At 39.9% G+C, this 27,586-nt stretch overlaps 1 protein-coding gene across 1 annotated transcript; it reads left to right on the top strand.

Annotated features, from left to right (window-relative positions):
• On the top strand, positions 1–26,496 carry PCSK1 (proprotein convertase subtilisin/kexin type 1). The gene is made up of 14 exons (XM_033086549.2): positions 1–333; positions 1,677–1,781; positions 5,127–5,237; positions 7,404–7,550; positions 8,011–8,087; positions 9,704–9,792; positions 14,627–14,799; positions 16,898–17,110; positions 18,248–18,348; positions 19,303–19,536; positions 20,689–20,846; positions 22,268–22,401; positions 23,989–24,150; positions 25,652–26,496. The coding sequence occupies exons 1-14, from the start codon at positions 151–153 to the stop codon at positions 26,012–26,014; spliced, it is 2,250 nt and encodes a 749-aa protein (XP_032942440.1). The 5' UTR covers positions 1–150; the 3' UTR covers positions 26,015–26,496.
• The last annotated feature ends 1,090 nt before the right edge of the window (positions 26,497–27,586 follow it).

Below are 27,586 nucleotides of genomic sequence, written 5' to 3'. Positions count from 1 at the left end.
AACACTCATTTCCATTCCGGCTCCGGAGGGTCTGTGAGCCTCGGGCAGCCGCGCCGGCAGGCAGGCAGGCAGGGCTCCGCTCCGCGCTATCGCGTAGCAACGCGGCGCCGCATCCCGTATCCCTCATCCCGCACTCCGCATCCCGCGGCAATGGCCGGGCGGCGCTGGGCCGGTCGGTGCGCGGCCCTGGCCCTGCTCCTGGCTGCCTGCTCCCTGCCCCGAGGAGGCAGCGCCGGGCGGCTCTTCCTCAATGAGTGGGCAGCGGAGATCCCGGCCGGCCCCGACGCTGCCAGAGCCATCGCGGACGAGCTGGACTACGACCTGGTGGGGCAGGTACGGCCGGGTGGGGGACAGCATCCCGCAGGATGCTCCGCGACGGGGCTCCTTTCCCATTCCGCGAGGCTCCTTCCCTCTCCTCTCCCTCAAACTTGTGCCCAGCTGCCGCCCGCGGGGCTCCGGGGAGTTCGAAGCTCCCGGTCCTCCACCGCAGCCTCCTAGGATCCGGCTCTTTCAGAGGGAACAGGGCAGGGCGGGTCGGCTCTTCCTCGGGGCACCGGGCGGGGACCCCCGGCTCTCCTTGAGGGAGCGGCCAGGGCGCTCCCGCTCTCCTCGGCAGGGCTGCCGGGCTCGGGCGGAGCTCCGGCTCTCCCTGGAGGGCTCCAAGCAGGGCAGCTGGCTCTCCCTAACGAGACTGGACAGCGTCAGGCAGAATACCCGCTGTCCCTGGGGGGACCGGCGGGCACACCCCGCTGTGCCGCGGGAGACCGGGCACGGTGCCCGACAGCCCGGGCAGCAGCAGCAGCAGAGGAGGAGGAGGGCGCGGGCAGTCCCGGCTGCTGTCCCGCACCGCCTCCGCCTCGCCAGCTCCATCGCCATCGCGGGGCTTCTCTCCAGCCATCCCTCGGGCGCTTTTTTGGGATGCCGTGACGTCAGCGTTGTCAGGGATGAGTAACCGCCGTGAGGGAACAGCTTCGTCTCACCTCCCGGCGAGGGTCCTGTGCCGGGCAGGCGTCCCCCGACTCTGGGACCCTGCTGTCCCCGGCCCGGCCCCGTGGTAGCGGTCAGCTCCTCTCCGTGGGCAGCCCCCGCTGGCCGCTGTCCCAGCCTCCGCACTCCCAAACCCATAGGTGTGACCCCACCCTGTGGGTTTGGTCCTTCTGCCTTTGTAGCCGGCACGTTTGACCCCACAGCTATCAAAGAGCCCGTCCTTAGGCGAATGGGGTGCTCGAAGTCAGTGGGGTGCACCTGGTTTGCCGGGTGGCTGGCTTCTGAGCAAGTGAAAACGCCACGCAAAGTTTTCACACCTGTCCTGCTGGACCCCAGGAAAAGCAGATAAAACTGATGTGCAGCCTGCCCGCAGAAATGCCAAGGGGTGTCCGTGAGTGCAGTGGTCACTAGCACAGGTGCTGTGTAACTTGAGTACTGTAGTGGTAATGACTGCACTGAGTAACCCAAATTAAATTACTCCCCCAGCTTCTTCTAGCAGCACACACAGGCTGTGAGAATCACTTGTTACTTGAAGAGTGCTTCCTTGTTTGGATTAAAATATCTAAAGGTTAGTTTCTTGCTCTTTTGTCTTTCAGGCAGCAGGAATTCTTTCATGTTTTGATTGTTGGTACTTGCTCACACAGTGGGGAAATACCTCCTGATAATTAAAGTATGCCTGTGTCTTACAGATTGGATCACTCAAAAACCACTACTTATTCAGACATAAGAGCCACCCAAGACGGTCCCGAAGAAGTGCCATTCATATTACTAAGAGACTTTCTGATGATGAGCGGGTGAGTGTCAAATTTATTCTTTTTTTAAAAAAAAATATTCTGTCTCCTTACAGCTAGATTTGTAAAGAGGTCACAAGCAGGCCTTCCTTATTTTGCAAGTCTAATATATTCAGCCATCCACACTTGTGCTGAATAATACTTAACTATTCTGTCATTCACAGACAGAATCTGACTCTCCCTTACCACATATTTTACAAGAGCTTTCCAAATTAAGATTTAAGATGTGCAGCACTGGAATTTCAGATGTTGATGTGCCACTCATTAAAATGTGAACCGGGAACCAAGGGGCTGGATTCAACGTAAAAATCCATAGATGCACTAAGTTTAATTAGGCCACGTCTGTGCAATTACCATGTGAATTAGGTTTGATTTAAAGTGACTGAATATTGAGGGGGAAAAAAAAAGCAGTAGGGAAAAAAGACTGAGGTTCTGCAGGATTGGCTTCTACAACAAGCTAAAACCCCTTCTCAAAGGATCCATCACACATTCCAGACTCGCAGTCTTTTGTTACAATTATATGCCACTGCAATCAGAGTACATGCAAACTGGAGAACCAGGAGTCTAAGGTACAACCCACTGGTGAAGCAGATTCCTTGTTTGTCTGGCTCTATTTCAGAGACAAGGATTTCTGTTTTAAGCATAATGAAAAACTGGGGTGCATGACAAATTTAAAGAGCAGACCAGAAAGCTGTCAGCCTCTCTTACAAACTATTTTCTGGGAAATGTCACAACAACAACATTTGATTTTAAGATCAGCATTGTTGCAACAATCATTGTGACAATATGAGCTGTACAAACCATGAAGTAACCTAGTTGTCAAAACCAGCAAATTATCATATAGGGACAAATCACTTCAGAATGAGTAATCTTCGATCTGGAGGTTTTTAGATACAAATGTCAGTTAGGAGGAAATATTCTGTGTGGTAAGACAAAGTGCTTGTTTTGCCTGTTTTGTTTCAAAACTGTACACTCTCATCTATTTCCTTGCAAACAGGAACTGGTTTAATAGTTAAAGCTGAAATAATCTTAACTTGGGGATGTTCAAACCTAAAGATTCAGTCTAAACTAGTTCCAATTTATGCCTACATATATGACCAGATGTCCCATGTCATTGTAGTCCAATGTTCAGGATTTCAGGATCAGTGTTCCAGGTACAGTCTCTCTCTTTTTTGGACTCACTGCTTCAAATAAATCTGCTACACAGGGAAGAATGAGAGTGTGCAATACATCACTTTCTAAAATCATAGCAGAATGGAAGTGATTGTATTATATTGCTGCCAGACATTATTGCATCCTTGCATTCTTAGATTCAAAGTGCTGCAGGTGATTTGCTAAATTTACTCAAATTTCCATTTTATTTACCATCCAGTAGAAAATTAACTCTGTGAATAAATGAGATGTAATTATGCATTATGTAAGTGTATAAACACAAAGCAATCATGTAAAGATGTGTAGTTACACAGGGACCTTTGCTCTAAAGAGCTGCTCTTGTTCAGTAGCAGCCTACTTAAAAAGATTTAGATTCAACCCCTAAAAAGGGAAAGAAAACGGAATCCTGTTTTTGTTTGTATAACGCCTTCATGAATTTTACGGTATGTTAAGTGCGAAAGCTGTGGTAAAACTTGGCTGTAATCCGAATATTTATCTGCTTCCTATAGTGTTTGTTGTAAAACAGATAAAGGCTGTTAATACATTAAAGGGATATAATTATCTGGTTACCTAACTTCTTCCAGTATTTGCACTAGTTTCCAAATCTACTTTCTTGCAGCTAGACTTGGATTGAGATTTTTTTTTTTTTTTTTTAACTGCTTTATATATCAGTGATTGGAGATTTGGCATGGGACCTTCAGCTTTTGCTGGAGATGGATGGTTGGAACCTCAGCCATCTGCAGAGTGGCAAACATTTGGCTTGTTTGCCTGACATATGTGCTTGGGAGTTTCAGCTCATTTCCCTTCAGTGCACTTGCTCACCGTGAAAAAAAACCAAGCATGGAAGTTGTCAATTGCTAATTACTGTTGGGTGGTGAAGAGGTCAAGCTTTGCTGCAGGCAGGGAAGAGAGATAGAGGTAATTGCTCCAACATCTGCACAAGTATGTATGGCTGAGATATCAATAGGGCAGTTTAGAATACCTATGCTTGCATTGGTAAATTCATCTCCCATGAGCAAGGTTTTCAGGGGGTTTAGGACTAAATATATGGCAAAGAGAATCGTAAACATGCCTAATGCAGCTACCACTTTAAAGGATTTATGTTCTTGTAGCGAGTTTTCATTAGGCTTTCATTAGAAAATTGCATTTTAATCAAATTATACTTTTTAATCATAACTTCTGAGTCATTATTATCTCATATATGGTGATAGATGTCAGGATCATAAAGCTGTTCAATCACAGTAGATTAAAGGAAGGGAATCTATTCAGAGCTTGAAAGGAAAAAATTAGGTCCAGGGCACCTTTCATGTGAAACTTGTCACAGGAGCTTGGCAGTCTTACAGAACCTGTTTGCTTTGCCTGCTTGGAATTTGGGGTTAAAAGGACCAACCCTACTTCCATCAGAGTGACCAACTATGAATAATGTTTTTTTCCCTTTCCAAAAAGAGCACATAGCACAGAGAGAGGCATCATCACCATGATTTCATTTGAACCGGGTTCAGTGATACATTCAAGGGCGATACACATTTAAAATACATCCTATTGCCTTAGAGACTGCTGTGCCTATGCACAAAGGCTGTGCAACACATTTGATGCTTTATGAAAGTATGCTGAAGCATTTTAGCTTTCAGTTGCCTTAAGTGGAATTATGCTGGTGATGAAGTTAGTCTAATATTCATAGCTTGCTAATTGACCACTCTTCAAAACACCACCAGGAAGGAGACTGGGAGTCTGTGAGTAACAGCATCATTATGATTGCTAGACTAAAGCCAGAGATAATTTTTCCTCTTTCCTTCTCACTCTCAATTAGAGAGTGAATAAAAGATAAGTAGGAGAAAGAAGCAGACTGTGGTTTTCCTTGTTTCAGTAAGCACGATTGCTTAGATGACCTTCTAGCCATACTACGTGGTTTTATGTGATGTAAAAGCTTGTCTTGTGTCACTCACAGTTCCTTTTTAACTTGTGCTTAATGATTTTCTGTTAATTGATTCTACAGTATTGTGATTTCACCAAGTTCTCTTCCCTAAATCTCCCCGTACTGCAGCTTAAATAATCCTCTCCTCTGTATCAAATATTGCTCATTTTGCTTTAGGCACCAACATACATTTCTCCATGTGATGAAAGCCCTTATACTCTAGGTTAAGAAAGTCCCAAATTGAAGAGGTTCACTTGTCATATCTTTACAAATAATTGCAGGTGTCATGGGCAGAGCAGCAGTATGAAAAAAAGCGAACCAAACGTGCCTCTGTGAGAGACTCAGCAGAAAGTCTTTTCAATGACCCTATGTGGAATCAGCAGTGGTATCTGGTAAGAATTTGTTGTCTTGTGGTTGTGCCATCAGCTGCATTATTTTACCAGTATCAAAATGATTGCATTGAAGGAAATAAATGAAGAGTCCCTTTCATTAGCATGTGCTGTAAAAATGAGTGATCTCTGTGAAGAACATTTTCAGGCAACTTTCTTTCTAAATGCCACTTCAGCTGCTGTTTAGTATGGGAGGTGGGAGGGGGGTGATATCACAAATTGTCAACAACTAAAAACCACTTTAATGATAATTTAAGAATATTTGTGGTTTTCCTGTTAATAGCCCATTACCATACCTGAAGCTGGCCATGAATTTCTTTGTTAAAATTGGTAGCACAGAATAGATGCACCTGATGAAAATAAATGCATATGTATGCATATGACAAGGACCTTTAGCCACATAGACTAGGATTTTTGTATTAGAGGGTCTCTAGAGCTCACTCATATGCTCAAAACCTCAGGGAAAAAAATTTCCTGAGCTCTGTCTTTATGTGTCAATTGAGAAATACAGTTCATCATTCAGATTTTACATGGTTTCTTCCAAGAGACTGTTTCCATTGTGCATCATTTCCATTGTCACTTCAGTCTAGGATTCTTTGCTCTCACTCAGAATAGGGATGGGATTAAAGGTGGATATAACAAATGAAAAAGAAAGGTCAAGCAAAAATGGGGTCTGAGTGGCTCAAAATACTTTTCCTCAGTTAATCTTAGAGAAATCATACCAAACACTAGGCTGTTTTCCTTCATTTGAGCTAGGGAAGATAAATTATAAACCACATAACATAGAATATTTCCATGAAGATTTCTGCAGACTTCTTTTGAACAGAAAAAAAAATTGTTGTCTTTTAAGAATTCAGCTTTTCTTTGAAGCAGAATGTTTGCTTCCTTGCCTGTGTCCAAAAAAGCAGGACATTTCCAAGATGTCTATATTAGAAAAATACACAAACACACACAGGGTGCATAAATGCAGTCTGGGGAAAAAAAACAAAACCTGGCAGTGTTCTGTTCTCCAGGAGATTTAGTTCCTTTTCCCACCTATTCATGGTTTTCACCACTTTTCCCTCTACTTTTCACACATGAGAAACAAAAACATGCTACTTGCCCTTGTTCACAATGAATTTTTCTGATTAAATTCATAAATGTGTTAGATACTTTCCTTCAAAATATGTTTTTTTGTCTTGTAGTGAATAACTGTTACTGTATTTTTATAATTTGATGGCATCTCTTTTAGCTCCATCCGGTGTACCTTCACACATCAGCAGGAAAAATTATTATTTGATGGATTCAAGAGAACAAAACTTGAAATCTCTTTCCTGGATGGAAACAGTCAGATAGATATAGCAAAAAATGAAAGAAATTTCATCCCCATAATAAATTTTGTTTCCTAAGCCTTCTATTTTATGCAATATTTCTTTGGAAACAAAGACATAAACCATAACATATTTGTGCACAGAGAAACAGAAAGTGCCTCTTTTTACATATGTGCTTTTATGGGGGCTGTAAGCATGTTTTCTAAATTAGATGTATGTACTCCTCATTTAGTATCAGAGGGGGGGAAATGACCCATTTAGGAGATACTCTTCAAAAAACTTGCTGCAGAGGAGAAGACTGTACATGATTCACTCTTCCAGCTGATTTACCACAGGGACAGCAATGAGGGTGGTAAAGACAAAATTGTGATTCCATGCAGTTGTTCCCAACCAAACTACCACCTTAATTGTTTTACCCATTAATTATTTTGCTCTGGTTGACTTTAACATCCAAGGAGAAAATATACTTGGAGGAAATCCAGCTCACTGCACTGCAGACACTGTCTTGGCTCCTCATCAAATAGAAGGAACAAACATTAGGAGGTCTGATTATTAACCCAGTACTCCAAGGTCCATTGGTGCATCCTCACAACTCCTTTCCATTTCTGCTGCCTGCTTACCAAAAATACAAAATATTTTTTGTTCAGAAGTGGTCTTCAGGGATATTCAAGCAGTAGGGTAAATCTTTCAGTGCCGCAAATACTTGAGGAAACTAGTTTTTGTTTTGGATTTGCAAAATTTGAGCAAAATGCACAAGTTCAGGCTGAGATTGTTTACAGCACCTTTAAAATACAACTTCTGACCTGTTTGGTATAAATGGATAAAATGTTGATATATTTTAATTCCTTCTGTCCCACAGCAAGATACAAGAATTACTCCATCTCTGCCCAAACTAGATCTCCATGTTATTCCTGTGTGGCAGAAAGGATTTACAGGCAAGGGAGTTGTCATCACGGTCCTAGATGACGGATTGGAGTGGAATCACACTGACATCTATGCTAATTATGTAAGTTTGAGCATCAGAATGCTGTAGAATAGATTAACCAGTTTTAAATTTGATAAACAGATGCTTCTCCCCAGCTCACTGTCTGTTCTATAAGTCGGCTCTTGCAGTACAGAGACTGAAATATTTGCCTTAGGCATGATTTGGAACCTGGTCTGTGTCACAGGAAGCTGAATGTCACTTAACAATGGTAGTGGGGAGGATATTTTGTTATTCTGTTTTTCCTTCAGTAGATTTAGTTCCCAGACACATTTGTATGTAGTGGTTTTAATGCTAAATTATTAAAGCTCCATGAAAAAGTTATGGAATTGTTAATGGCCATCAAATTCTACCAGCTTGATTGCTGCCAATATGAAGCACATCAAGTAAATAAATACAGACTCCAGAACCCATTTTATTAACAATTTAGAAATGCCTTTTCTAATTGTCTGAATTAATTCTGTTTTTCTTTATTTACATGTAGGATCCAAAGGCAAGTTATGATTTCAATGACAATGATCATGATCCCTTTCCTAGATATGATCCAACAAACGAAAACAAGTGAGTAACTTTGCAGTTGTCTGAAGGGAACAAAACATTAGTGCTAGTTTGTGTGTTAGAAGATATAAGTGGATAAATTTTTGTGTATGTCTCCTGGGGCATTTATTTTATAAGAGGAAGAATTCGTGTAAGAGAATTACTGAAGGGACTTCTGAAGGTCATCTGCTCAAGCAGGGAGCTCTAGAGTCTGTTGCCCAGGATAATCAGCATGGCTTTTGAACACTTCCAAGGAGGGAGAGGCCACAACCTCCCTGGACAACATGTGCCAGCACTCGGTTGCCCTCAATGTAAAGAATCACTACTGGATGTTCAGAAGGAACCTCTGGTATTCCTGTTTGCAGGAATGTTCTCACATAACATTGGTATAAATACTGGGGTAAAACTCCCAGATGAAGAACTTCATAACTGCAATTTCCCTATGATATCCTGAATTTCTTCATGTCTTTGTAAATCTAAGGTGGTGATATGCTTCTGCAAGATAAGGGAATAATCTATTCATGTGTCTCTGTTTGTTTCTAGAATGATACCTCCCAAAGCACGTTTTTACTTCAATTCTCTGTTTTACATTGCTGGGAATTAAAAAAAAAAAAAGAATTAAGTCTCTTGATGGGTCTGTAAGACCTGGGCACATCCATCCTAGCCCAGTTATAGATTTTTTCCATAAGAAAGAGAACAGGAGAGACCTCCTTAGAAGCTGGTATACAAAATAGTCAATTTCTTAAACAAATTAGGATGCCACTATTCAGTACAGATAGCAAGAAGCTGATGCATAGGCCCCCTGTTTCTTACCAGACAATACAGTAGCATTCCCAAAATAAATCATTGTATGAGGGGGAAAAAAGAAAGATCAGTCTGAGGATAAAAATCCCATGAATAAGACATTTGAAAAATGGCATTTCTACTTTGTTACAGAGTTATTTTAGAGAAAGAAGCCATTATCCTCTTGTTATGATGTCATTATCTCTTAAATCTACCTGTATTGCCTCTAATCTTTATTGATAAGTAAATGGAATTCAGCCCAGAAGCATTGAAGCATGACACTGAATAACAATCTATAGCGTTATGTAACACAACACTCTTACCTTGAGACTTATAGGAAGGCTTTTTGTATTGAGGAATTTGAATCACTTATAGGGAAAGAAAAAGAATTGCATAGAAAATAGCTTGTTACTACAAAAAATTAGCAATAGGGATACTTCAAAGGCTCTCTTTCTGAAATCCTAAATAAATCCAGTCATAAAAAAAAAAAAGTATCTAAACGTGTGATTAAAAAATACTTCTATCTTATTTCTATCTGAAGACAGCTTCTTACCCCATAATTTTATACCACTTTTCCACCCTACTAAAATACTGGTATCTACAGTGAGATTAAGGAAAGCATTTATCATCTCATGAAAATGTTCCTTAGAACATTAAGTAGGTAAAATTATATTTAATGAGGCTTAGGAGAAATAAGTATTTTTGTATCATGTAGGTACAACTCAAAAGCTCTTCAATAACTGCATTGCATTCACTGAAAGGAAGAATTTGACTAAATCAAGGTCCTTGATGAGTTTTTCTGTACAATACAACAAAGCTGTTATGATGTGTTCTTTATTCTTGCTGTATTTATTCAGGCATGGGACACGGTGTGCAGGAGAAATTGCCATGCAAGCCAACAACAGAAAATGCGGAGTTGGAGTAGCTTACAACTCCAGGGTTGGAGGTAAGGAAACAAAAATAATTAGATGTCTAATATGAATGTAAACAAGACAGATGCTGAATGTTGCCAATTACCATTAATCTGAAATATGAATGATTGGTCATTCTCAGAAAACATTTATCTTGCAGTATTATAAACTTCAAAATCCTGTCTGGCAACAGGGCTGAGTGATGCCTGCATATGACAGGATTACTTTAATAAGGTCTGGAATTTGGTTATGAATAGATAGAAAGGTAGAGTATTTAGATGATTAGGATAATAATAATAATAATAAAACTAGAAACCATAATGTCAATAGTATTAACAGTAATTAATATTAACAATAACAACAACAGCAACAACTTATAATTTACCTAGAGTTAAGACAGCATCTTTTAAGACATGAAGGTCTAATTACAGTAATTTCATAATTATAAGCCGCACCTGATTATAAACCACACTTCCAGGTGTCAGCAACTTTTCGTTCTTTGTCCATATATAAACCACATCAGATTATAAGCTGCACTCTCGTTCACAGTGAGGACCCACGTGCAACAAAGTAACAAATTAGTAACTGAATCACGGGATCGCAGGGTTTACTGGCTCGGCTCAGGGCCAGGCGGGCTCAGCTCGCTCAGGGCTGCTGACGGGGCCAGGTGGCCCATCTTGGCGTTGCCACTTGATGGGACACTTGGGGCCGGCCACCACTGCCACTGCTGCTGGGCTTGCTCGCCCCAGCCCAATGCTGCCCATGGTGCTGGCGGCAGCGGCAGGTGGGGATGGAGCTCGCTTGCACCTGCAGCGGCGGCAGAAGGGAGGCACGGAGTCCCTCGCCTCTCCCTGGGCCGCGGGGCTGGCAGGAGGGACCCCCCTGCCTCCCCTCACCGCACTGCCGGCACTGCGCCCACCTCCTCCCGCCGCACAACACAGTAACCAATTTGTAAAAATCTTACAATCCCAGGTTTTACTGGCAGGTGCTCGGCTTGGCACCCTGGCTCGCACTTCCGGGTTGGGAAATTTCAGAACTTTTCTTATATATTGGCTGCTCCTGAGTGTAAGCCGCGTTTCCGAGTTGGGATCAAAATTTTTAGTCAAAATGGTGCGTCTTATAATCATGAAATTACTGTACTTATTGTGTTTATCCAGGGGAGGAGCGGGATTGAGTAGAGTGAGAATAGGAATACACAAAATTATTCCCATCCATATTTGCAGCTTATTGTTTCCATTTACACAATCACATTCAAAAAGTCATGTCAGTTAAGTTACGCAAACTGCTGTCCTTTTTGTTTCAACACTTTCATTGTCTGCTGTCACCAGAAGTTAAATTTGAAAATAAGTAGAGTCCTTCTTGCCCATCAATCAATATCATTGCTTTGTTTTTTAATTAGTGACTCAATCTGTTAGCTGTTTATGAAATAATAATGATGCAAGTATCAGTTTCAAATGGTTATTTAGCTCAGAGGAAGTTATTTGCGCAGTCCTACTTTTTCCGTTATTCCTTCTTTTTCCTTTCAAACCACAGGAGGATGAGTGGCAATTGACACCCATAACTGTTGTTCCCACCATTTCAGCATGGTATTTTGTCGGATCCCAGTTACTCCACTGAGCTGTCATGGATGTCAGCTTTGCAGTTTGCCTTTGCCATAATGCATTATGCTGTCATGATCTGTTTAAATAAAATATCTCACTCGTAATATGAAGACGTCAGATTTTCAGAGGAAGGTAAAATGGATGAAGCTGCAAAGATGTCTGAACTCCCACTGTGCCCTTATTTCAAGGCTCTTAGATCTACAGAGGAGGTTCTTCCATAGCTATTTACATATGATCTGCGCTCATTTGCAAATGCAAACTACAGATCTGTGTGGTATGATTTATCTAGAAAAGGGAAATAACAGCAGGAAAAGCAGTCCAGCCATTCACATTACCTAGCTAACAGCATACACTTGGGCAGGAGAGGAGGAAGAATGGAAAAGTTGAAAGAAATTGTAAGATGTTAGGTGTGACCAGGCTGATTAAGACAGGGGTGTAAGAAAAATATGCTCAAAGAGCAGTGGAAGATAAGAAAAGTCTTCAAAAGATTCAGATAAATTTGGAGTAGCTAAACACTGAATTTTTTTTTTTTTTTTTTTTGTGATCCAAGTGCTACAGGATTCATTTCTCCAGAGGCTGTTTTCTCCTTTTTTTTTTTTCTTTTTTCTTTTTTTAATCCATGAAATGACACATTGCACACTTCTACCTGACATTAGTTCAGGATGACTTCCTTAAGTCCTTAAGTGGCTGTTTGCTTGTAGCAGTTGCCTTGCTGGACAAGTCCAGTGGTCCACAACCAGCGCCTTCTCTCTGACAGTCAGCAGTATCTGCTCTAGGAAAAGAATCCCTGACATGTGTAATACCTTGTTCTCTAACCTTCAGCATCACAGGTTGGTTTAACTTTGCCTTTAGGGGGTAAAAAACCCCAAAACATTCCAGAAATATTTTGTTGTTTGTTTTCTGTGAAAGTACAGAGTTTAACAATCCTGAATGCTCTCTCCAGTCACATCAACGCCTGGCCCCATTCTGAAACATTGACTGGCCTCTCCAGTAGTTTGTGGTTGTGAGTACCATGGCTTCTCTGTGCACTCTGTGAATAAAAAGTACTCTTAATGCCAGTTTTCAAAGTGACACCTTTCAGTGTCCTTTAGCATTCACCTTCTTGGTCTTTGTAGAGCTGAGAAATGATTATAGATTACCTCCAGTATAAAGCAGGGTATGTGTATTTTCATACATACCTGACTACACCACTGTGTTATGATATTTCCATGGTGCTGCCATGGAAATTAAATTATCAAGGAGCTCCATTTTACAAAGGACCAGGCTGAGAGTTTGTGCAGAGTGACGTGTTACTAAAAATAGCCTTCTGCCAGGCAGACACATATATGTGTGTCCGAAATTATCTTGGGCTTTGCCTGCTTTTGATTTTGTGGCACTGATGATGGGAGCAAGAATAGAAGAGAGTTTATGCAAGAGGACATAATTGGAACCTGCTTAGGGAAATATTACTGCAGTCATCAAATCCCTGAGTTGACTTGAACAATCAGGGTTTCTGACTATCAGGAAAGCAAGGCAGTGATTTTTGCCTTGAACTGTTTTCATCAGTGTGGAGTCATTGTTCTTGGTTTGTTTTTCTTTCCTTTTTTTCCTTATTACATTATTTATCTGCGGACTTGTCCTTGGTTTTTTTCTGTGGGAAATATCTGCACATTACTTCTCACATTCCCACTGTCTCATTATGTATTGCAAGCTCTCACCTGGGGCTTGCAGTCTCATGCAGGCAGACCTTTGCTGGCATGAGAGAATCTGGCAATTCTGAGCCAACAGAAAAAAGAGTAATCAAACCATGCTCAGTTTAAGACAATCCTGGGTAAGTGGTGTTTTTAGTACCTGAGGCACAGGATAGACCTCAGTGCTTTTCTCAGCTTTGTGAGTGATAGCGGAGCAGCTGTGGCAGAGGAGATTAACTCCTTTGTCTGATGTTAGCACTAATGAATATGAAATAATAAAGCTCAGCTTTATCTCAGGGGTATTAAGAGTATTAAGAGGTCAGCCATTCTGGAAAAGAATTATACTTGCAGTCTTTTTTTTCCTCCTGCTTGATAGCACACACACACAAAAAAAAAAAAAAAAAGAAAAATAAAAAAAAAAAAAAGGGGGAAAAAAAAAAAAAGACACTGAGCCGGAAGGATAAGGTTGGAGGTTTTTTGTTGTTGGGTATTTTTGAGTACCTTTGGGTTTTTTTTAATATAATGACTGCATTTTGCCTGCTGTGCTTTGGCCAAATCCCTGTTTTGTGGAAAATACTAGAAAATGAGTACTCATAATTCACGAACTGCCAGCAATGGTGCAGCTGCTGTAGTACTAACCTACCAAATCCAAGGGAACCCAGACATTTTTATTGCTTGTAAACACAGGCTGAATCCTGACTGCTGTGTCTCTTACACTGCTGCTGTTGCTGTAAGAGCCATGCCACAGTGGGAATTTTGCCAGATTTCTGCTTTTTCTGCTATTTTCCAGCATTGGACAATGGTAGCAGCCCCACTGCAGAGCTGTGGCTTTGCTCAGGAAAGGATCCAGTGCAGATGAAACACTGCCTGTGCTTGAATTTTAAGTACTACTGAATTCAGGCTTGCTCAGAAGGAGATTAGATCATGCAGCTCCTAATAAATTGTTAATGATTAGGTATCTCTGGATTTCTCACATCAGAAAAAAACCTGACAGTAGAAAAACAGTGAGAATTTTTCTTCCTGTGGTGGAGATTGAAGAGCTGATGAAATTGCAGCATCACAGAGACAACAAAACCTTTAATGACTGTGAGGGCCAAGTGCTTTGGTCAGAACATTCAGAACTACATCTTTGAACTGAAACTCTTAGAACTCTTAAAAAAGATGTAAGTAATGGCGATAAAACCTATTTAATTTCAGTGGCATTTTAGCAGTTTGAGAAGTCTTTGTTGCAGATGTAAGAGAGAACAAAGAGGAAGAAAGAATGCAATAGGTAAAAACAGTAACAGTAAACAAGACATCATATTCTTGGGTCTTTGTAGAAGGAAAGAATGAAATAAATAGGAGGCTAACAAGATTTTAAGTTTGTTTTTTAAATGTGTGTAGAGAAACACTGAGCTTTGCAAATAAAGTCTAACTGTACTGTTTTACACTGACAGGAACTGTTCTGAATATTGTTTACATGAATAGCAGTCGGCTGTGGTTGCAGCACTTGTGGCTTAATTTTAGTGGAAACATTAAAACCAATTAACAAAGACAAGGAGGAGGGGACAGAAAGTAAATCCAGCCCGCTTCTTTTTTTTTTTTTTTTTCTTGTGAAGGTATACGAATGCTGGATGGAATAGTCACGGATGCTATTGAGGCCAGTTCAATCGGTTTCAATCCAGAACATGTGGATATTTACAGTGCAAGTTGGGGCCCTAACGACGATGGTAAAACTGTGGAGGGGCCTGGGAGGCTGGCACAGAAGGCTTTCGAGTATGGGATAAACCAGGTATGATACTTCAGGGAAAAAGAAATCATAATTTTGGCAGGAAAGAGAATTTTAAAATGATTGATACCAGATAAAAATATAGAAATGGTTTGTGCTGTCTTTGCTCAAAATATATTTGAATGGACATGATATATTTTAATAGTACAGGTGAGAGAAATTTCCGGCCAGAAAAGACTTTCAAGAAAATACCATTAGGGCTTTTTTAACTGGATTTCAGCTACTAATCTCCATGGATAAGCATTTTTTTAAACATCCTTAATTTTGCTGCCTTTGTCTCACCCTACACCCACCCTTCTCTGCTGCTTGTTTTACACTGAACAGTAATTGGATTTCTGCACTGAAAGCCCATAAAATTTAATATAAAATTCCTGCTTCATGAATATTTTGCTATGTGAAATAGTGATGCATTTTAGCACCCTGTGGATGAGCTTGTATTGTGCTAATTGCATTAATTTATAAATTGGTGCATGTCATGATCCAATTAAAATGAGAATAGTACAAATGCATGATGAAGAGTACTGACAGTAAGATTTTTACAGGTTTCCTTTTTTTTTCATATTACAATCTTTGGATCTGTTTGGATGAAAAATAGGATACAAACTGAAAGCTTCCATGAATTTATTAGCAAGCTACTCTAGCTCTTCCCAGTGAGGTGAAAACATATCTAAAGATGGACAGGTACTAATAAAGAAAGGAAGATTGAATTACCATTGAGAGGGGAGAGGGGAGAAATAGCTTGAAGGACAAGAAACAGAAAATTTTGGATAAAGGGCAATTAACATCAATAGGCAGAAGGAGAAAAGGAGAGGACTATACAAATGCTGACAAAGATACTCTGAGGGAATAATGGAGACTGAGAGGAGGGAGCTTGTAACAGTTTATATGCCCGTAGGTAGGTAGCAAGAGCAGAGGGGAAATTAAAGGTGAGAATTTGGCAACAAATATTCATTGGTCTTACTCTGAAATAGCAATTTCTTTGGTGGAGAATATATCATTTTTTACAGCCTATTTTATTTCTAGTGGGGAACAAATGTACCTATTTGTCTCTTAGGATTCAAGAAATTCCTTTTACAAAGGTCTGTCTGGTCTCCATTCTGCTTAAAGTTAGCCAGTGTTGGGGATTGACAACAGTTCTAATCCCTGGATTCTTCACTGCTGCTCTGGTGAAGCACCTGAGCATAGGCTTAACCTGAAGAACCAAGAAAGTGCTACAATCACTCAAAGTGAAATCAGAGCAGGTGTTGGGATACACCAGTGCTTTTCTGGACTGCAGCCTTTTTTCTCAAAGTTACTATATAATTTTCTGTAGTTGATGTGACTTGTCTTTCTGAATTTGAAACTTGTATCACAGAGTACATCTTATTTCTCTTTGCTTTCAATGTTTTAATTGCTGCAAGTATCCTAGCGTTTGCATAAATAACCTCAAACCTCATCTGAGTGGAATGATAAAAAAAGTTTGTATTCCAACTGCTGTGGAATATTAAATGTGCCTATATTAATAATACACATAGATGTGCATATGAATTAATAATAAACAATGTATGAAATTTAGCTTGTCGTATGAAACATATTTTTTTTCTGAAGAAGAGCTAGTAGAGGTTAAGACTGGGTAGTGCTGCATCATTCATACTCCTAACCCATACCCCTGTGAGTACAGGAAAGGAAAATTAAATAACCCCTGATAAACTTGTTTATTTTTTCTTTTTTTTCTTTTTTTTTTTTTACGGCATTTTTTTCTAGAAATTGTGACTATCAAACAGCAGGATATGGAAAAACTTACTCATTGAACACAGGCTTTGTTTTTGACTTCATTACCCGAGGAAAGCTTCTGTATCCAGAACACTAAACACTAAACCTAAGTGAGATTAAGAGTTGTGCTGTAGGGTGAGCAGTGGGATCTCTCTCAGAGCTGGTTCATTCTGTCTCTGTCATCTACAGTGCTTACTGGAAATTGCTTCTATTCTATGTTTGCTGTATTAGGGTTTTTAGGGAAAGGAGTTGTTAGGGATATATTGTGAGATCTGAAATTTCTTTGATAACCATTAATTTCCTTTATTTCCTTATTTGTTTTGTTTTGTTTTGTTTTGTTTTCTCCTAGGGCCGAAATGGGAAAGGCTCTATTTTCGTGTGGGCTTCAGGGAATGGAGGTCGTCAGGGTGACAACTGTGACTGCGATGGTTACACTGATAGCATCTACACCATCTCCATTAGCAGCGCTTCTCAGCAAGGGCTTTCTCCCTGGTATGCAGAGAAGTGCTCTTCAACCCTGGCCACGGCATACAGCAGCGGGGATTACACTGACCAAAGAATTGTAAGTTGCTTTTACCAGTTTCAGAACAAATACAAAGGTTTGATACATGCAAATAGTAAGTGAAACCTCTTAAATGGTTGGCTTCGAGCACCTGCTTTATGTTATGTGTTACGCTTAGTGCTTTTGTCTGGAAACTTGAAGGAATTTGTAACCCAAAAAGTGATTGTATTCCTGTCTTCTTCTGCCTTAAAGCAATGGTTAAACAAAATCATTGTGTTGATGCAGTTAAATCAACATGCTGAATTTGTCTGCGGTTTGTGTTCGTGTATGAAAGTGGTCTCTGCATGGTTTGAAATGCTGCTACTCTTCACAAAAGGCAAACAAAGAGAGACTCAGAGTAAAGAGAAAACTCTGTTACATCTTGCCATTACCTTTTCTAAGACAGAGACAGCAACAACAGTGTCTCCAAACCTTCCAAAGTCAGCAAGCAGGCATAGAAGTCTGTGTGCCTTCCTTGATTGTGCTGAAGAAAATTGCGGTGGCACAATAATGCTGAAATACCTGTAATTTCTGTCATCCCTGGTAGATGCTAATTTTGCAACACACTGCACTGGTGGGGATTAAAACAGCGTCATTCCAAGTTAGCCTGGAGATCAGTCCTTACTAAGTGGCTTCTCTTTAGAGTCGAGATCTAGATAAATGGGCTGATGAGTTTGGTGTTTATTCATTACAAATTATAGTTCTTCTGCTGAAGAGGGAGCAGAACACCAATGCTAATCCTATGAGCAATTTCCTAGTAAGCAGTAATTTTGAATGTTCTAGGCCCAACACAATGATCTGTTTTCATGAATCACCAGTAAGCCTGAAACACTTATTGTGAAACCTTTAGACTAAAATAAGATATTCAGTGTGGGAGTATTTTGTTCCAACACAAAACGTTTTGATACTAAAATTATAGTTGAAGTAAAAAGAGTGGATTGAAACACGAACAGATTTAAACACTCATCACTTTTTCTTCTGGCAAGAAGTATATTAATATGCACCGAGTAAGGGACACAAAGTTATGTTTATGAGTATGGATATAATTGTATTTACAACTTATGTTTTTTATGCTTTTTTTTTCCTTTGCCTTTTTGTAATTGGTTTGGGGATTTTTTTTTTTTTTTTTTTTTTTTTTTTTTTTTTATTGTCTGTCAGACAAGTGTTGATCTTCACAATGAATGCACAGAAACTCATACAGGGACCTCTGCATCTGCACCTCTGGCAGCGGGAATTTTTGCTCTGGCCCTGGAAGCAAAGTAAGATGCCACACCATTGTCTTTGAAACTCATCTCTCTCAACCACACCACTGCCTTCCCCAAAATGTCTGTTTTAAGGGGCACTACCTCACACTGCAGTTCCACTTTGTGTCAGTCAGAGTTTCTCAGGCTGATGATTAAAAATAAGCAGCTCCTTGCACCAACACCTTCCTAGAAAAGCTAAGCTAATATGAGTAAATCACGATGACTGAGGAATATTTTGTGTATTGGCAACAGCATTTACTGATTTCTGGCCATATGCACCTAAAAGCGAGGGTGCACATGGATTCAGCAGAATCCATTTGAAGACAATAGGCAGCAGGAGTTTAAAGTAAACCTCAGTCAATTTACAGAAAAATTTCTGCCAGTGACGAGGTATGAAAGGGAAGGTGGCCAAGCTTGTCTGTCAGAGCAGGCAGGGAGCAGTTTGGATCCTGTAGGGCAGGTAGTCAGACTTTAGGCCTCGGGGAAGCTAAGAAAGGACAGGACAATGACTTTTTCTTTTACAAAAAGCACTTTAGGCAGTAGTGCATATGTTTAAAACTTGTATGGTGTAGATTCAGCTCCATTCTCTACTGCACACCCCTTTGGTGACATGAGCCAACACACTTAGATATTTTAAAGGGTAAAGTGAGTCACAGATGGAATCAAATACCCAGTTTTCAAAGTCCAGGTCCCAAAAAGCTGGGTGGAAAATTCTAGTTTTGCTAGCTAACTTTAAATGGCCTGAATTGTTTTGGAGGATTGGCCTCTACTCTTGCTTGATACCTGTTCTTCATGGACACAGAAATCTTGTCTGCCTGGAGAAGTATTGTGAAGCAAGTGCAACAAGGTGTGTGTTATTAAACAGTGGGATACAATACACATTCAAAGCACGTTCTGTTTCAGCTTAATAATTGATAGAAAAATTATAGATAACCCTGAAACAACTAACCAGGAATATTTTCCAAACAGCCCTGATCTAACATGGAGGGATATGCAGCACTTGGTAGTGTGGACCTCAGAATATGACCCACTGGCTGGAAATCCAGGATGGAAAAAAAATGGAGCAGGACTGATGGTCAACAGCCGATTTGGGTTTGGGCTACTCAACGCCAATGCCTTGGTGGATTTAGCTGATCCCAGAAGATGGAAAGGTGTACCAGAAAAGAGAGAATGTATTGTCAAAGATAAGAACTTTGAACCCAGGTAAGGATTTGCATTACTAGTTACCAAGCTGGTGTCTACTGTAATAAAGCCTGAAGGATCATATTCTTCACAGATTGCTCTGAACGAGAATAAAGGACTTATTTTGATTCATTTATTTTGCCAGATTGCATTCCCCAGAGGCAGGCAAGCAGCATTTACTTCTTGATTTGTTTTTTTTTAGTGTAAGACTGATGGAAATTACTAGCATGAAGCCTTAACAAAGACTAAGATTATTATGTCTGCTTGTGCAGACAGTGTATGAAAGGATGATACTGTGAGGCTGAGCCCAATCAGCAAGGCTGTGCATTTTTAGACAGCTATCAGAAGACAGATAAAAAGATTCTGATGTCTCACAAAGATTTTTAAAAAATAAGTGTCTGTAATGGGTCTTAGCAATTTTTCTCCTGTGACAGGCTTGTATATATGTTGAAATCAAGGTGATATATTGAGCTTTAGTCATGTCTGTAGCATTTATCTTATGAAACACAAGTATTTCAAAGGCTCACTGAAAAGTCTTATCAGCCATGTGCCAAAAGCACAGTGAGCCTGAACAGATAGATTAATTATCATTAGTCACTGTGCTGGTTAATCAATAAGGATATCTGGACTCTTTGTCTCCACATGTTCTCATACAGATTTTTATCAAGAAAAAATGATCTGTTTCAAAGGCTGAAACTATTCCATGTGAATGTAACAGAGGTCGGTCTGCAGAAATATATTGCAGTGGTTTAGACAGTCACTGCTTGGTAATCTTATTATTGATGCTGTTTCACTATAAAATTGTTTTTATAGACTCTGTCTTTTTCACAGAGCGTTGACCCACTACTGATGTATGCCACACTTGCTCTTTATGCATTTTTATGCACTCCTGTATGTTACATTATGAAAATAAAGATCCCATGATCCCGAGTTTAGAATTATTTATATGGAGATTTAGATACCATTTCCATTCGGAGTAATGGGAACTGTGCAGAGAAAGTTAAGCAGAGTCTCTCTCTGTGCAGAGGATGGAGAGCAGATATTACCTTTTTCTGTTGAGCTGGTATTGACTCTTCCTTTCTCATTCTGAAATGGCTGTTAAACGTGTCATTTACACTTCATGACCTAGAACCAAAAGTTCCTATGGGTAATCAACTACTTCAATTTTGACAGATTATTAAGAGCAAATGAAGAAGTCATCATTGAAATTCCCACAAAAGCCTGTGAGGGTCAAGAGAACTCCATTGCATCTCTGGAGCACGTGCAGCTTGAGGCAACGATTGAATATTCCCGTCGAGGTGATCTTCATGTCACTCTGGTTTCTCCATCAGGTATGGGAGGCAAATGTGCTTAATTTGTTTGTGTTGCTGTAGTGTGTAACATTTACTTCATGAAAAAAATGTGGTTTTCAGCAGTTAAAGAGAGCTAAATACATCATTGGCCAAATCCAGTGAGGATGAAGTATCCAGGGAGCTATAGAGACCTCTCTTCAACCTGTTCTGGGTTATTTTTGTGAAGAGAGATTTGAAAATCACCCTTCAGAAAATGAAGGCACAGGACATTTTCACAGAAGCAACTGGACATATGAAATCACAGGGCTCCTGGTAGACGACAAATTATAGATCAATAATTCTTATCAGACTTCCTGTGATTTAGCAGACTAATGGAAACTGAGGATATCTGGTTCCTTAGGTTTCATTTCTTGCATCTCCCCATTGATGTATTTGAAAACCAAAGTGTTTTTGTTAGGGATCTCAGTACAACTGTACTAAATGAGCTAGAATATGGCAAGCTGTCTTGACAATTCCCTGAAACAGCACAATAAGACAAAAAAAATATTATAAACAGCTAAGAGTAAAGTCTGTTACATCAACTGGTATTAATAGGAAAAAAAAATACAAGCTTCCACATATGAATTTAAATGTCAGGCTGATCTAATTTTTCTGTTTCTAGGTAGCAATCATCAAGTACTGCTGCCCCCACTGCACTATCATTTTGCTTTCATGGTTAAATTGTTTTTCCCTTGTTTCTTGCTGCTTTTCTACTTTCCTGCAAAACAATAATAACAAATATATGTCATTCCTTTCTATATTTATAGTGTTACCTGTAAATTGTGACAAGGCTCCTTGGGGCTTCACTGCTCCTTATTTATGTAAATATTGCTCCCTTGTTTTTTTCCTTATATGTAAACAAGCCAAACAAATTTCCTCCTGTGCAGTAGAACCTCTTTTGCTGCAGAAATGCTTTGTGATCCGCAGCATTTTTGTAATAATAACAATGCAAATGCTTTTTTCAGCCTATTGGAGGATCAGGCTGTAACAATATGCATCCACTCACCAAAACATACCCCAAACCAGTGCTGAAATCATGATAAGACTGTGGTTTTGTAATACTGTACGAGCTGGTTTACCTTCAAAACTTCCATTTCAGAAGTTCCTTGAACAGCTCATTGGAGGGAAAGAATGGTTGTGCTTGACACCTTCTCCTTATGCTTTTTTATGTGCATTCACTACCTTTTTGTGCTAGAGATAGAACGCTGAACAAGATGTACCTTCTTTGGTGTGACCTAACAGCTTGTGCACTCCTAAGCACTACTGTAAAAATGTTACAGGAGCCTCTGCTAAAGGAGCGACTGCTGAACAGTGTATTTTCCAGGTCACCTCTGCTCTAGGCAGCATGCAAACTGACAAATATGAAAAATAGGAACAGGCAGTGCATGGACAATCAGAGTGTTGATCTTGCACTCACACAGGGACCAGCACTGTCTTACTGGCTGAGAGAGAGAGAGACAAATCTCCCAATGGCTTCAAGAACTGGGACTTCATGTCTGTCCACACATGGGGGGAAAATCCAGCAGGCACCTGGATTTTGAGAATTACTGATATGGTGAGTATGCTTGTATGCTAACTAGCTGTGTTTGGGAGGTAACACAGATGAAATGATCACTCATCACTACAAAGCACGCTGGCTAATGAGCCTGCTCATTAAGCAAGCTGAAAAAGGGGTTATTTTAGATATCCATCTGGGTTAAAGATGAAGGAAAAAAGGTAGGGTCAGATTTTCTTGCTCTTTACCTATACGGAAAGCATCATTCTCATTTCACTGACATGTACCTGTCAAAAAAATTTCATGCCTGTGTTTTTCAGACACGTCACCAAAATTAACCACTTAATAAAGATTTCTGTGATTCTTGGATTGAAATATGAAATCAAATTAACATGTGGTTAACTGGAAGTTCTTTTCTGTAGAAAAGAACACAGCATGGAGCTAGTCTTCTCTTGGTCCACGTGCACAGTTTTCATTACCTAAAAATCTTTTGAATTAATGATTTTTGGGGGGATCTCAGCAACCTCTCCTGATGTATACATTTCCCTGATTTCCTTCTGAGAGTATCTAGTGCTGAACAACGTTTAAGGATTAAAGCCAAGTAGTCTACTGATATGAAACAAACCGGTTTACTAAAGCCACCTGGGGATATGGATTACAACAGCAAGACACTAGAATTAAGCTGCTTGGTAGGCAACTGAAAAATTATTCCCTTCAAAGAGAGAGTGATCAAGCTCACTCATCTCATTGAAGTTGTCTGTTAATAGGCTTGTCCTTAGGGGTCAGATCTTTCGAAAAACTAAAAGCTTCCTGTTAGGCACTGAGCCTTCAGCCCCCATTGGCCTCAAATTGTAAACAGGAGGGTATTGCCAGGAGCTGAGCAGATGGACAAGGCACCAGCAGTAAATATTACTATCAGCAATGTAGTGTTAATGCTGCAGGCTTACACGGTTACAGATATCCTGCTCTTTGAATGCATTTTTGTGGAACAAAGTTAAGAAGAGTGTTTTGTTTGTAAATTAGCTCTCATTTCAAGTGAGAGCTTCCTGAAACTTACAATAAAGTAAGATTTTTGTCCCCGAAGAATAATACACTCTTTTCTCACCTCATAGGTTTTTGTATTTTCTGTACTTGTCTCTTCCACTTTCTATTTCTGAAGTACTGCCACCAAAATTTATAAATAAACATTTGCTGCTTGCTTCCACACACTGTATTTCAGACTGCTGTTGTACACCACATAATAGCAAAGAATAGTATTTCACATTATCATTTCCAATGGTAACTTTTATAAAGAAATTACCAAGGAATGGTTTAGTGAACAAGTTCTAATAATGCAAAATACTACTTCAATAACTTCTAGTATTCTGTGTTATGACAAAATTCCATTGATGATTACATGATGAATTAATAATTGTTACATCAAAATGTGAATATTTTGAGTGGTTATGCCATTGTATTAAATCCCACATTCTAATATACTCTGTAGCTACTGTATCTGGGGCTTTCATGCTTATAAATCATACTCTATAGGTAGGTATTGAAAGCCTGATAATTGGCTTTGGTCACTTCTGTGTGCTTTGAATTCAAGTGTCTATTTACATCTTTCATGTCCTGAGAACCTATTCTGATTCCTTGCTTGTTTTTCAGTCCAGACGAATACAAAATGAGGGGAGGATTGTAAACTGGAAATTGATTTTGCATGGCACTGCTACCCAGCCTGAACACATGAAGCAGCCACGTGTATATACATCCTACAATGCTGTGCAGAATGACAGAAGAGGAGTGGAGAAGATGACGGATCTTGTAGAGGTAGAGTTATATATTTATTCCTTACATGTTTTTCAGTTTATAAGAAAATGGTTTGTTTTTCTGTTGTTTGCTTTCCCCCCCACCCCCCCCAGTAAGAAGACACATATTCATTTTGTATTCATTCATTTCATCTAACCCCGACTGATTTTGAGTGCATATTGTAATTTTGCCCATGTCAAAACCTGATATTATTATTGTTTTCAAACTGCAAAATATAAGGGGTTTAGGATGATAAAGGAAATTGCTCCTAAAGCAAGGAACTCTATGGCTAATGTAGTTGAGTGGTAGAAACAGGGAGGAAGACACATCTGAGAAACACACTAAATTTATGTAATTCCATTGAGAGCAAGTGTCACATTCTGAAGGAACTTTCCTTGCTGAAGTGCTTCCAGTGAGTTTGGAAGGAATTTCAGCAACCAAGGGCTTGACAAAAGTCAGGGATTCACTGATTCAAAAGGTTTGGCTCAGCGGATCTGTGCTGCCAGATCCTTTAGGACCCCCTGTTTACCCTACAGATAACAGTGATCTAAAAATACAAGACAGAGTGACCCTGGGTTTCAGGATGCACAGGATGGTAGTAATGCACATTTTCATAGTGCTTGATTACGTCAACAGCTTCAGAAAATAATCCCATCACATCAAATTGTCTCTCCATTAAGTAATTAGGACATCCATAAAGCACAGATAGTTTAACCTTCCTCAGACAGGTTATGAAAGGTGGGCGGGATAATGGTTTTTAAGTCCATTACATAAATGTCCTCAGGTCTGGCAGCCATGGGCAAGAATATCAATTGGAAGAAAGTAAAAGTGGATTCAGCAGGTGCTGTAGGAGAAAATGAGTGGACATGGAAAAAATTACATGAAGATAAAATGAGTGTTCAGCTAGAGATAGCATTCTAGATTGAATGAGGAAGGTCTGCAGGCATATATTAGTGTTGAAACAAGATCATGCCTCTCACCAACTGCTCTATGAACCTGTATTTGGGATTCATCTTCCAAGTCTCCAAGATATGTGTTATGACCACCCATTAGCCATACTTCACTGTCTTTTCCTCAGGTGAGAGCCTCTGCAAAGAAAACTGCATGGAAACACTGGTTCTGTCATTTTTCTAAGAGTACAAGGCACAATCAGAGCTGCCATCACCACTGCATATACGTTTCCTACATTTACAGTACTGTGCCCTGTGGCACAACCAGAAATATCTCTTAAGACTGGGAACAAATACTGGTGTAAAATGACCTGTTATATCCTGGCAATGTGGAATCTGAATTTATAACTGTCTATATTGTGGAGAGATTTGATATTTTATACAGTATAGTCCCTTTTGATAGTTTGTTTTTGTTGATAATAGTCTGCTTGTTTTCTAGATGCCCAAGTGGCTCCTGAATGAAAAAATAACATTTGCCCACACATAGATGGAGATAACCAATCACAGCAAACCTTAATCCAGTCAGTCTTTCATTGACACCTGACCTTATTTCATGCTAATCTGTATTCTAGGATCATACCACACTGGAGAGCCTGAGTGAAAAACCCAAAGCCACAGAAGACATCAGCAGCAGTAGTGACAAAGCAGAAGATAAAATCCCATCAGAGGCCATGCTGCATTTACTGCAAAGTGCTTTTAGCAGACAGATGGGTCAGAAGCAACTGCCAAAGAAGACCGCAAGCGAGAAGTTAAACATTCCATATGAACACTTCTATCAAGCCCTCAAAAAATTGAACAAGCCCTCCCAGTTGAGAGGCTCAGAAGAAAGTCTGTACAGTGACTATGTTGATCTTTTTTACAATGCCAAACCTTACAAGCATAGAGATGATAGACTGCTGCAAGCGTTGGTTGATATCATAAATGAAGGAAATTAACTGTAGGGTATGGCATTGAGTTGGAAATATTTGTTCTCCCCACCTGTAGCTTTTTTTTCCAAAGTCTGTGTATGCTCTAGTTGTGCGATTGCTGCTTTGATTGCTTCATATTTAATACAAATATCAAGGAAGGGAAAAAACGGGTGTGAGGGGATAAGGCAGGAAAAATACACTTTTTAGTATTATCTTTTTTCAAAACCTTTCTTCAGAGTAGATTTGCCCCTTCAGGCATGAAATGCAATAGTACTGCCCTGAAAACCCTAATACTGTATTTTAAATAATTTTCACATTACTTATTCTTCCACCCTCTTCACCGAAGCATGCAGTAGGATTCAAAACCTGAAGTACTAAGCAGTTTTGAACCAAACTGCCAAAGCTATGGGGATATATTCTCATCCATGGATTTGTTGTGCATACTTCAGTCTTTGTTATATTTGTCATTTATTCCGATTTAACACTTGCAGCCAGTACTGCTTCCATCATTGGTGTTTTGTTCCTTGTCCAAACAATGCTCCCTTGCCCTTCTGTTCTTCTGTAATGGAACATCTGGGAGGCTGGGATTGGACTGGGGCATCAGTGAACACTGATGAAGTTATTCACAATTTAGACTACAGAGAGAAACACACTAATAGAAAAGAGCCCCCAGTGAGGCATCCCAGACCATGGGATGGCATTCTCTCCAGCTGACTTGGAACTTACCCAAGTGAAGTGCCTGAATTATGAGCCTGGTCTTTCTGGGCCGTATGTGTTTAATGAGGACAGAGTCTCACTTCAGAGCACTTGGATTCCTTTTCATGGGTTATGAATCACCTGATGGAGTACTGATCAATTTTTGTCAATTATATGAGCCTTGGGTTCTGACCTCCTACATGTGGAGCCTCAGCTGGGTCTCTGAAGCGGTACAGCTGCCTTCTGAGATGCCTACATCTGCACGTAGTCAGGTCAAGTGGAACAGAAAAGGTAGCCATTGCAGAAAAGCCCAAAATTCCCAAAACATGTAGGAAGGCAAAGCAAAATTGTCTGATATTAAAAAAATAATAAATAAAAACTACCCTGAGAAGGGTGAGCAAGGAATGTAGAGTGGGAAGAAATTGTTGAGGCAGAAGTAGCTGTCTGAAAGTAACTAGGGTGAGCAACTGCCTAATATTAGCAGTTTTCCACACATACCTCTTTGAAGAGAGTCAAAATTATATATTATTTTGCTTCTAGAAAAAAAAAAAAAAAGCCATGTTAGATGCTCAGAAAAGGTAGGGGATCTAGAACAAGGCAATGAAGATTCCCAGGGGATAGTTATCTCATTGAAGTGCTAAAGAAAACCCAAAAAAGTGCTGACTGCTTTTTACTTTTCTTGTTCTTGTCTACTATCGAAATGTCTTTTGCAGACTCTCTAGAAGTATTTGATTAGATTCTTCTACACTGTCTAGTCCTTAAAATTATGCAAGTATCTCTAAGATAGGAATTTTACATTTTGCTCATAATCCATCATTTCAAATAAAAGTTTTTTCAAATTTCACACTAATTTAAAGGTAAACCTAGTTACTGTAACTAATTAAGTCTTCTGTGGAAAAAATG

The sequence above is a fragment of the Catharus ustulatus genome (genome assembly GCF_009819885.2).
Source record: "Catharus ustulatus isolate bCatUst1 chromosome Z unlocalized genomic scaffold, bCatUst1.pri.v2 scaffold_29_arrow_ctg1, whole genome shotgun sequence".
NCBI classification, from domain to species: domain Eukaryota; kingdom Metazoa; phylum Chordata; class Aves; order Passeriformes; family Turdidae; genus Catharus; species Catharus ustulatus.
Note: the sequence above shows the minus strand (reverse complement) of the source record. Positions and strands in the feature narration are given on the sequence as shown.

What these genes read in the sequence shown, in the direction of transcription:
- PCSK1 (XM_033086549.2), top strand. Translation starts at nt 151, where the DNA reads ATGGCCGGGCGGCGCTGGGCCGGTCGGTGCGCGGCCCTGGCCCTGCTC. An exon ending in GATCCAACAAACGAAAACAA is followed by an intron (nt 8,088 to 9,703) that starts GTGAGTAACTTT and finishes GTATTTATTCAG; the next exon opens with GCATGGGACACGGTGTGCAG. An exon ending in TTTTGAGAATTACTGATATG is followed by an intron (nt 22,402 to 23,988) that starts GTGAGTATGCTT and finishes CTTGTTTTTCAG; the next exon opens with TCCAGACGAATACAAAATGA.